Raw genomic sequence first — 12,114 nt, 5'->3', positions numbered from 1 at the left:
GAGGGGCAATTTTTAAAAACAAACTTTCAATACTGTTGTTAGCCTCATTCTCCCCCACCCCTCCCCCACTTTCTAGAATTATCTGGTACTGTCAATTTCTGAATTGTTTAGGGTTCTGCTGCATAAACTGGGTTGTTTCTTGGCTTTCTCTATTGCTGGCTCAGGATTCAGCTTTCTCAGGACTGCTAAGTCAGTTACACTCATCCATCTGCTACCCAGATTCCAAAATTTTGTTGCTGTTGTCTCCTCTCCCACTCTCTTTGTCCTTGTGGGTTTATGTCTTTAAAAAAAATCCCTTTACTGTTGTTTTAGTGAGGTTTTGGGAGGGAATGAAAGTAAATGTGGGTATTTGATCCTCTATCTTTATTTGGAACCTCTTTATAATTAAATATCTTTTTTTACTTCCATTTAATATTACAGTATAAACACTTCCCATGTTCTTCCATGGTCTCTGTCAACAACTTTAATAACTGCATATATTCCACTGAGAAGGCACCAGGGCTTACTTAATCATGACCCTACTTCTGAATGTTTGGAGTTGTTACGGTTGCAGCGAGGGGACTAGTTCTCTTTCATGTATCTCTCTCGTGCCGTTCCCTATGATACGCATAGGCACATCCCGACGACAGGCACAAACATCTTTTTCCTTATGCCTAGAAACCCCTGCTGACATCCTTCTCTCCTCTGTTCTTGGTCTGTGGTTTCACCACCCTGTGCCTTGATTATAGCACTACCTTGCTAATTCATCTTCACCGCTCCAATCATCCTGCACGACGATGCACCACTGACCTTTCTACAATCAGCTTTCTCATGACACTTCAGAGGAACCCTAACACCTACAATTCATTTGTGATTCTCCAGTTTGATTTCACCTCACCTATGTAAACTTCCCACTTTACCTAATGTCCTCCTCCAAACAGGCTCTGCTCTTCTAACTGCAGGCTAGGCTGCCCCTCCTGCCTTTGCCAATCCTCATTCAATCCCACTTACACCCTGTCTCCTGCATAAGCCTCCCCGGCATCACTCTGCTTACTCAATTTCTTCCTTCACCTGATAACAGACAAGAAACCTGTTCTAAGTGCTTAAGGTCAGTCTTGGCTTCTAAGTGGGGCCGATGGCTCTTCCGAGGCAGGGACTCTGACATTTCTCTATGGTGGCTACTCCATACCTCCCTTGTCTTACCACCATGGCACCCAAGCCAGTGCCAGGCACATGGTGAGTGCTTCATGACTCATGGAACGGAAAAGAGGTAAGTGGAGAAAGAAAACGTGTAAGTTGTTACCTTGCCCTCTGGAGTCAGTGTCCAGATCACAGAGAAGGTCAGCTTGTCGGACATGGGGTTGAGGCTGCACAGCTCCTCACACAGCAGCCTGGGAAGCATGGGGACCACCTGTAAACAGAGCACAGGCCCATGAGAACCTTTCTCCAACCCGCTTAGGAGAAGCCCGCTGGGCAGAGTTTTGGTGAACAGCTTCAGCTTTTCCAGAGCAAGCTGAAGATGGAGGTGGCTCTGTTCCCAAAGACTGCAGAAAGACCACACTATTGTATACTTTTCCATGCGCCTCCAGAGTCAAATAGTAATGTTAGCTGGGAAAGTGAGGAGAACTGGTAAGGGAAGACAAAAGTACAATGCAAGCAATGGAAAATAGCTACATTGTATTACCTACTAAACCTGAAGCTCCAGACTCAAGAAGTACTTGTGCTTTCGGATATAAGCACTCCAGTTGAATTATACATATACTTAAGAGCCCAAGGGTTGAGTGTAAACTCTGGACAGGGTTTTGTTAAAGTAAAATAAGCTATTGTTATGGTTGAATCAATGTTTTAGTAACTGAATATACTGCAATTTACCAAATTACATGTTGGAACATTAAGAGAATACTTCAATAAAATATCACTAGAGTGATAAAACTGAAAGGGTCATACATCCAGGTTTCCTAGATAAACATTGTGATCAACTAGTTATCCATTTTCCCATTTTTTAAGCCTAAATTATTTCTTCTCCTTATTGATCTTTCTGTTCCATAATAAACTGAGTCAATGGGATATACTCTTTCATTTAAAATTGTTTTTCAGCTTACTTTCAAATGATGACTTGCAGTTGTCCCAAAATATTACTTGTTTTTTTCTACTATTCCAAAGATGAAATGAATATCTCTATCTGTATCTCCTGAAAATACTTCAAAAACTCTCTCCCATCTACCACTATCTGTTCCTTTTCCCATATTTTTCTTGATTAATGGCAGGACCATCCATCCCACCTCTCTAACTAAAAACATCAGCAGTACTAGCCATTTACTCAACACACTTACTATGGCCCATTTTGGCTTGCAGTGTTGAGCACAGATAACGCTGTAACCCCATGCTAGGTAACTGAGAAGTGATAGGCAAAGGGTGGCCATGCTGTAGTTGAGGTACATTCAGCAAACTATGTTTCTTTACGGGCAGAAACAGAACAAACCCCAGCGGCTTCTTATTCTGCATAAAGTATCTGCAACTGTACTCTACTTTAGTACAGTAAATATCTTTGGTATGGAATAGTAAATTCTAGAACTCATGGCCCACACCAGTAACAAATAATTGGCAATTGTTTGGTATTTCTAAAGAACACCATGTCTTTTAACATCTGTATGAAACCTAATGACTACCTGATAACTTTGGTAACAGCTTTTCCTAACAGCCTTCGGTAACAGCTTTTACAGACAACTACTTTTGAAATTTTTTTCTTGCCATTACTTTTGCACTATCAGTTCAGACAATACTATATTTTCTTTGCTAACTTATTTTGTGATGCATTAGAACGTAATCCAAACATTTAACATTTTCTTGTATATGTCAAGTGTTTTATAAAATGATACATCTTCACCTGTTTAAAAATAGTGCACAAAATGGAGAAAGCTTCAATATGATATCATCTCATGGTTGAATGATAAAGATTTCACCTACTCAGCCTTTGGGCTATCCTAGGGACTGAATTGGCACCCTACCCCCCCACCCCCCACCCCGCAGTTATATGTTGAAGTCCTAAACCCCAGTGCGACTGTATATAGAGACAGGGTCTTTCAGAGGTAAGTAAGGTTAAATGAGGACATTTACCCTTGCAACTTCTCTGTCAACTGCAAGTATTCCAAAATAAATGAGCTTATTAAAAAGAAAGTCACTGTTTTCATTAATTGGTGTGTGTTACACATTTAAATATGAAATAAATGAATGCTAATTATCTAGTGAAAACCTGATCTGTTTCTATATGTTGGAATTTGGGGTTCAGATATTATTTGCAAAAAGGGCCTCACCACTTAAGAAAATACAACAAGGTCTAAAGACCTTTCTACAATAAGTGAAGTGCAGACTCAGCAGCAGCATGTGCAGGAAAGACAGCAAAGGCTTTGCCACCTGAGAGACTTGGGGGCTAATCCTGGGCCCACCGCTTCTTGTACAATTCGGGCAAGTTAGTAAAATTTTGAGTCTTGGTCTTCTTATTGGTAGAACAATACTGAAGATGCTCAGTGAAAGTCAGCTCACTGGCCAGCCCACGGTGTCCAAGGTGCACTGTCAGCGGGCTCAGGCATCCCCTTCAGCCTTGTGCCCTGGCCCTCTCCTGGGGCACTGGCAACACCAGTCACACGGGCCTTCCCACTGCACCCCCTTCACCTGTCTGTGTGCTGCTCCAGCTCTTGCTTGTGCTGGTCCCTCTTTCTGGAACACCTTTCTGGACATTTTACATCTGGCAAACTCTTGTACTTCCTTTCAGATTCAGCTCATTGCCACTGCTAAAAGGTTTATCCAGAATCCCCTAGGCAGAGTGTGTGCTGTATTTTACACACCTCCCCTGTTCTTTCAAAGACGATTTGGGGCCATCCTACACAGTCAGCCACTTACTCCATCCTTCCTGCTCTTACCACACTGCATTTACCTCCGCTGCATTTACCACACTGTCCTAATTGCTTCTTCAGGTGCCTTGAGTGCCACGGACACTGAAACCTCAGGAGCAAGGGCCAGGCCTCACTCCTGTCTCTCTCTACACCTGATGCATGGTAGGCACTTCCAGTGTGTAGACAACTGACTGGCTTCTGCCCAGGAGATGGACCACCTCTTTTTTTCTATGTTTACTGCATCACATAAAACATTTTATGAAATATACTAGAGACTTATATTTAAACATCTTGACAAAAAAACTTCATAAACACTATTATTTTAAGTATAAGCTACACTGTTTTGGCTACTAACCTCCTAAAACTTACCAGCACATGCAGTGGTTGTGCAGGCTATAAAAACTGTGTGGTGTCCTATATCTTACACAGAAGACATTTTATTAATCACATTGCAATGGTCAGTTACCAATCTAAGTGCTCATGAAAAAGCTGAACTTTAAAACTTTTTGGTTAGTATAATTATATTTAATTTTTAAGAAGTATTCTTTATAAAAGACATTTACCAGGTCTTAAAGCAGAATTCAGATGAAATTCTCACAGAAAACAGTCTTTAGGTATATATAGTTTTGTAAATAGATGGTTATTCCTCTATGTTTCAAAGGAAAAGGAATTAAGAGGTTACAATCACATTTGTGGTTTGGCACATCACAGCCTCTCATAAATGGGGCCTAATTCCTGCCAGGGTCACTGTGAATGTGCTCTCCCACAACCCCAGGCACAGCAGGATCCCTGTGGAGGAGGGCTGGAAAGGAGAGGAAGGCAGCCCCTTCTGATCAGCTGCTTTCTCAAATCCAAGTCCCATTATGTCAGGGGGAGACCCACCTGGACCATGGCGCAACAGTCCATGCACACAGGTCAGCTACATGAGGCCTGCCATGGTTCCTGAGATCCTCTGGGTCAGGGTGATAAGTGTGGAACACCATGTCTGACTGGAAAAGAAAGGTCTCTCCAGGAGATGGGAAACTCCTGGCTATCATTAGAACTGTGCAAATGTTCATACATTCCCTGACCCCTTGATCCTTTTCCCCAGTCTTACCCTGTCTTGTCCTCATTAACTTTGCTATGCAGTGTGAACCACATGGATAACTCCTTCAAGGTTCTTTATTTCCCTCACTTCTACTATCCCAGATCCACAAACCCCACAATCGATCTTATAATCACCCTTTCCTACTTCTGCAAGTCCTCACTGAGCAGTGACAGAGAAAACTGCTGGGCCGTGTGGAGGTGAGTTGCTAAGCTGTCTTAGTTCTTACCTCCATGAGGGTTGGCAGGCCTTTCACCTGTCTTTGTTAATTCCTTCCCCACGCCCCTCAGATGAGGTCCCAAAATGTTACTACTCTCCTCAGACGTCTTATCTGACTGCCTTCTCAATCTTTCTCAGCAGAAAACCTCAACTCTTCTTTACAGAGAAAACTGAGATCATCAGACTCAATCTGTTGCAAGCAACCTTCCAGCTCTTTCCTTTGGCCAATTTCTCCCAGGCCCACTCACTTTACATGTGTGCCCTGGTCTCCTGCCATCTCACAATGAGTGTCTTCCCTGTCCAAGGCCTGGCCCTCTGGCCTTGTGACTCCACATACCTCTACAATGCCCTCTGGACACCATGAACTGGATGTCCCATGAACATTTCAAACTCCACATGAAGAAGACAAAGTTCAGCATTTTCCTCCCTTCTTCACCTGTTCCACTGACTACATTTCCTACCTCTGTTAAGAGCAGCGCTCTGTCCCAAGTTAAATAAGCAAGGAAGCAGATGACCATCCCTCCCTCAAAACCACCAAAAATCAAAACACCACACCCATGTCTCCCCACACTCCTCACCCCTGTCCCCAGAACACAGCTCAGGATTAGCCTGTGATTCTTCACTCTCCTCTCTCTCCCTTCTACATTCAATCACTTCCCAAGCCTAGATCTGACATTCTAACTCTCTCAAGTGAGTATTTTCCTCTCCTCCTTCCACTGTTCAAGTGTGGATATGTCTCTCTTCCTCTCTCAGGATAAAAACCAGTGACAATTCTGAAGTAGAAATTATTCTAGATAAGACTTGTTTATTCCGCAGACTTCTGCATCTTCTTACTAATCTCCACTCAATGATAATCTGCAATTCCATTTATATTAGGACACACTGGCTTTACCTTCCCAATAGCTAAGGAGCTGAATTTAGCAAATGGACTTTTGCATGTCCTATGGATGAAGGAGGGCCTAGAGGGTTCGATGGGGCCAAAAGGTTTTTGGAAAAGCCTGGACCCTCAATGTTCAGTGGCTAAGGTCACAGGCGGCCAAGAGTTCCCCATGGGGAAGCAGGAGAAGGACCCTATCTCCGAGGGGACAGCAAAGATAACAGTGGGAAGCTAACTTCTCCATTTTCCCTGCCCTTTGCTTCTCTCTACTTCTTCTTGTGTGATATGCATTGCCAGAATTGGGAAGAAACTACAATTTGAAGTAACTGAAATGCTGCTCGTTCAGAATGTCCATCTGGCACTAGGCTGAAGACATCTATTGTCCTAGTTCTCCTGGGGTCCACTTAGACATTACCACGTTGGTAAACTCTCATAAGATTTTGTGAGCAAAGATCTCTGTGTTGGGGTAGTTATTCAGAGCCTCAGGAGGATATGACTGGGGGAACAGGCCCTGGTACTGATGACAATTTTCCTGCCTCTGGCCTTGCTATCCTTCAACCACAGTTGCTAAGGTGATTTTCTATCTTGGTCGAAGGAGACCATACCACTTCCCTACTTGCCCTCAAATTCCGAGCTCCTTCGCCTACCACTCCAGGCTTCTCTTTGTAACCTCATCCGTGGCTCTCTCTACAACTCACACCCCAAGAATTCCAAACTGCATACTGCTCCTTGAACGTTCCATGCTTTTTCTAGCCTCTGCCTGGAATGCCCTCTCTGCCCATTTTTGTCTATCTAGAAATTTTCTACTCAAAATGTGAAACTGTTCAAAACACGATTGCTTTGTGAAGCCTTCTTGGAGCTTGCAGAAGCTCATCTCCCACCACCAGCCCAGGCAGATACAACCTCTCTCTCTTCTCTAACACCTCCTCACCTTTTGGGGCATTTCTGTACCTGAAGGTAGCCTGAGGCATTGCAAGTGTTTGCTACCTGTCCACCTCCTCTGCTTCCCCAAGGCAAAACCAGAATCTGTCCCATCTTTACATCCCTGGAACATGACACACGGCTGGTACTCAATAAATACCAAGTGGATGAAGACTGATAAGCACTTCAGGCAGCAGAAAAGGAAATGGGGCTTGAAGGATGCTAAGTCCTCTTAAGCATGCTTTGGGGCCAGGACCAAAGTTGAGTCAGGGCAGAGCTTAAGAGCTGGCCGTGGAGAAAAGGGACAGTGATGATAGGACACTGACTTTCTAAGCATTCTGGACCAGGTCTTGAGAGAGTAGAGAGAAATTGATTATTTGGGTAAATACACCACTGCCCAAGGCAGCTGGGTGGGGGTACCAACAAGACTATAAAATCTTATATTAGCCTCAGAGAGCAGAAACATCTGCTAAAGCCACAGCGGGCAGGCTGGCCAAGTTCAGCAGCAGGTTAGCCAGGACAGCCCTGTGACCAACACAAAGGGCCACAGAAGGGAAGAATCAATCATTCAGGCAAGGAGGAGCAGGAAGGACTAGCAGTGACGTGGGAGCCAGATGCCCACAAGCCAAGTCATAGGCACTTCTCCACTACCTGGAGGGGTTGCCGGGCCTCTTCTGCCCCTTTCAGCCCAGGCCTTTGCCGGCTCCCCACCCACACTCCCTCAGGTCTTCAGTGTGATAACCCATTGGCCATCACAGCCCATATATGCAGTCTGAGAATTGGTGACTTTTCCCCCTTTTCTCCGAGGACTTCGAGGTTTTAACAACAAGGTACACTCAACTAGCTCCCCACTTACACACTGAAATAACTTAAAGGAAACAGATTAATTCACTTGCCAGCCAACATCTCTGTTTAAAGAGTTTTCTTTTCCATATCAACACTTCCATGAATTCAGAATTTGATCAACTCTTTGCTACACAGTTTGACGTTAACAAAACATCAACACTCTGACAACCTGCTGGTGTCAGAAAGAAACATCTTAAAACTCTTTGGACTCTACATTAAGACAGGCTTCCAATCCCCATCTTTGATCTCTATTATAAAGCAGTACCAATAAAATATCGTAGAGATTTATGGGCGAACTTTCACTTGAGCTGTTTTGCACCTAAAATAACATGAATGCTTGGGCCAATAGGCAGAAAATTTAGGTTTAGGTTTCAACTGTTTAGGTTTTCTTTTACTTTTAAAGCTTAATTTGCTTATTTTCTAAAATTACTTTAAACTTTGCAATTACATTATATTTATCTCCCAAAGAAGACAGTTGAGAGGCATTAACTGAGCAAATGTTGTGTCCTTCTGAGAAGGACAGGCCAAAGTTCAGGTGGGCAGGTGTCCCCTTGTCTAAAGGAATCATCTTTCATCAAAAAGTTTTTTCCTGATATTTAAATGGACACTACTTAAATTTATATTTCCACCTGATTATACCCTATTGTTAACAAGAATAACAAAATACTTATTACTGTGAGCAAAATCTCAACAAAAAGAATTTCATTTAAAAAGTCAGTGAGGTGGTATTTGGACCCAAGACCTGTTACACTGTATACTGTCCTACTCCACGGGTTAATCCCCCAATTAGAGTTTAGATAACGAGCTAAGATTGCAGTTCTGGCATCAGTAACTTACAGATCTGAATGAAATCAGTGCCACATTCCCTATAGATGGGAAACCAACTGGAACCCCAGCCCCCCTTCCCCTGTGTGATGAAGCTAGGAGAAATCATTGTGCCAAGTGAGAAAGCAGAGAATCTGGAGGGCGGAAATGCAGCTCATCCAGCTTTTCAGAAGACCTTTATAGGCAAAGTAAAGTGAAAACAGCAGAAAAGTTCCTGGACACAGTCCTTTAAGAAACAAAACCGAGTAGGATGAAAGGTCAGAGCAGCGGTTCAAAGGAATCAGAGCGCACAGCTGCTGCTGTCCAAGGTTGCGGGCCGGCGCCACTTGTGCCTGCCAAGCTGGAGGCAGTGCCGGGCAGCAGAGGCATGCGGGCCCTTCCTCCACCCAGCTCCCCACTTTCACAACTCAGCAGCAGAGCTCCAACTCTGTAGTCCCACAGAGAAATTCTAGAACTGTGACAAACACAAAACCAAAGGAAACAGAAAAGGAAACATGCTTAATTACTTAACCCAATTTGATTTTTTCATTTTCTGATTTTGAAAAGTAATTCCTGGTTACAAAAGGAGAGCGCAGCAGCTGGTGCATGGCCGTGGCTTCATGGCCATGGGGGTCAGGGAGGAAGCCCCGTGTGCTCAAGAGAGATACTTGTGGGTCAGAAGTTTGCGCTGCATTCTCTTAAGCTGCCTATACCTGCTCAGAGCTTGGACTCAGGTGTCATAGACATTGTGAGGGGTTGGGGGGCAAAGAGAAGTTCTTAAACATTGCATTTAGGCTTAGGCCAGCCACAGAGGTCAGGTAGGGACACAGTATGTTTGACACAAGCAAGGTCTGGTACGGAATTCCCCCTGCTCAGATGAGGACACAGCTAGCTATTCTCACTAATTGGTCACTGAAGGTGTTGGGTCTTTCAGGCATCACTGTGCATAGAGATTACCTATTGCCCATGACACAGTTACCTGGAACGGGGTTTTGATGATCACACAGCTTCTGACTCAGAATTTCCTGGCTCTGATCAACTCTGTCTCCCTCTCTATTCACTATTCTTATTTATGGGATGGCAGAAAACACATACAAGGTGGTTCTGATCACCTAATGTGAATGATAGGCAAAGCTGTACTTCTGAAGGAATCGGCTGTACAATTCTCCTGGAGCAGGTGGAGCTAGGGTTTTCCTCAAATATTCTAGGTTTCAGTGATCCAGAAAGTACTGTTCTGGGGCAGGGGAGAGGAGGTGCCAAGTCTTCCTAGGTAGAGCCTCCACATATTGAAGGCGGCTATGGTAGATAATAGCTCTGGCTTTCCTTTGGGACAAGAGAGCCCATCTAGGCTAGCTCCCTTTGTAGCAGGAGCAAAGGGTCTCAGACAGGGTGATTTCCATCATGGGGTGGAAGACATCACTGTCAACTGATAAGCTCAGCTACACTGGGGAACTAAACTTGGGCCACAGGCAACAGGATCTTCAGCCCCTAGAGGATATGGCTGCACTCACAGCCTAGACTAGTCTCTTCCCTTTTGAGAGGTTAGTTTTCAGGGTGGACAAGTTGAAAACATGAGAGGAACTCTCAGTAACACTTGGTAAATACCAGAAATCCTAGAAACTTTTAGGTTTTCCTGGATAGCTTTTGCTCCAGAAGTGCCAATACCTTTGTGAACATCAAGTAGGTACTTTGCTAGAAGTGGAGCCCAGAAATTCTAGAATGCACCTGTGGTGGTGCATTCTAGGGTGGATGGTGGGGATACTCCTCTGACCTTAGGGCGGTCAATGAGTAAATACCAGAATCATGTCCTAGGGCATCGGCTTGGGAGGCAGGAAGGCTCAAGCTAGTATAGGTAGAATCCCAAACCGGACCGCCAAATTTTAAAAAGCTAGAAAGGAAGTGGAAGTCCAGATATGGCCAAAGAAGGAAGACGAGCAAATGAGCGGAGGATCAGAGAAGGGAAAGAAGAGAAAGAAACCTGGCAGAATTCATGAACCACAGTGTGGAGGGCAGAACTCACTCATGCTTGGTCTCTTATTAACCCCTTTCTCTGAGGCCTACTGCAGTGTCCATCAGATAACTGGTGCTCAATACATATATGTTAAAGGAATGGATTCTCATGGTTACCTATTGAAAGTGCCAGGTACAGGTACACAGAATGGAAGGGATGTTTTGAGATGAATCTGTCCAATCCCTTCATTTTACAGATGAGTCTAGGGAGGTCTGTAGACACTTAGTAACTAACCAAGAGTGGTGCAGTCAGGATGAGAGGGAAAAGCTCAGACTCCTCCTCAACTCCCTTCGCTTTTCCATCTCGGAGACTCCCATAGCTATCTTCTAATGGGCAGGTCAGGACCAGACTGGCTCCCACCTTTTAGAACAGGGGTTGAAAACATTTCCTTAAAGGGCCTACAGTAATAGGAAATCGTCATGCCACTCTGCTGAAGTAGTGTGAAAGCAGCCACAATACATGAACAAATGCATGTGCCTGAGTTTCAATAAAACCTTACAAAAACTAGTGGCTGGTGTGGGCTGAGTTTGCCGAGCCCTGCTTTAGAACAATCGTTTGAAAGCAGGTATTTTGCCTCCTTTCTTTCTGAAGCTGAGTATCTGTCAGTTACTTATATAGCAGGGCCACTCTGGAATGAGGCCTCAGATGAACACCTGTGTCTTCCTTTGGCTTCTCTTTCCGGAGAACATGTAATAACAGAAAGCACACACTTTTCCAGGGAAACAAACAAATAAACAAAGCAAGAAAAAAGAAACTAGAGATGGATTTTTACCTTTTGAACCAAGTAGACGCTTGTGGCCCTCTCGGCAGCCACTTTATCCAGATCAGATCCCTCTGGAACAAAGTAACTCACGTCGGCAATGTGAACTCCCACTTCGAAGTTGCCTGTAAATGCACGAGAAGGACTATCAGGCTGGCGTGGAAGGCCACAGCATTCTCTCCCAGGAGTCCTTTCCTAGAATGTATGTCACTCCCAGAGGCCACAGGACCTGCAGTTAGGTGACACATCCAGTCTTGCTTGCTTCCTTCTTTGGCCACCTCCCCTCTGTGACCCGCACTATTGTTGCTTTCCTCATTGTATAGCAAAAGATGATGAAATTGTTCTTGTGAATAAACAAGACTAACCACTCTCCCAAGATGTTTCCCATTTCTAAAGGCTTCTTATCTTTCAGTAAACATAAGAAGATATGGCTCATTCTGGGTGATGAACAAATCCTTTTAGGTCACTAGAAGTGAATTAATCCCCAAATCCTGCAGATGAAGCCTCTGAAAGCTCTGCTGTTCCTTCCCATTCCCTCTGGCCATTGCCCTATTCAGCCCACACCTGGCTGCCCTACCTCGCCTCTGTGCCCCCTCACCCAGCCCTCCACACTTTGCTGTGATCTTTCTAAATGTGGGTCTGGGAAAGGTACTCTTAGCCTGTTATTCATGTCCTTGCAGGGTCACACCCCAAGCAGCCTCAGCCCCATCCTTCACATGC

The 12,114-nt window shown here is 44.4% G+C and overlaps 1 protein-coding gene across 2 annotated transcripts in view; it reads right to left on the bottom strand.

Annotated features, from left to right (window-relative positions):
• The window catches only part of DIS3L2 (DIS3 like 3'-5' exoribonuclease 2), a 375,419-nt gene that overhangs the window by 86,875 nt on the left and 276,430 nt on the right, over positions 1 to 12,114 (bottom strand). For both annotated transcript variants that reach the window (XM_063713123.1, XM_024243284.3), the window contains exons 11-12: positions 11,407 to 11,519; positions 1,283 to 1,390 (exon numbers count right to left, since the gene is read on the bottom strand). In XM_063713123.1, coding sequence (XP_063569193.1) covers positions 1,283 to 1,390; positions 11,407 to 11,519 — 221 coding nt within the window. The remainder of the gene's footprint in view (positions 1 to 1,282; positions 1,391 to 11,406; positions 11,520 to 12,114) is intronic.

The sequence above is a fragment of the Pongo abelii genome, chromosome 11, assembly GCF_028885655.2.
Source record: "Pongo abelii isolate AG06213 chromosome 11, NHGRI_mPonAbe1-v2.0_pri, whole genome shotgun sequence".
Classification (NCBI taxonomy): domain Eukaryota; kingdom Metazoa; phylum Chordata; class Mammalia; order Primates; family Hominidae; genus Pongo; species Pongo abelii.
Note: the sequence above shows the minus strand (reverse complement) of the source record. Positions and strands in the feature narration are given on the sequence as shown.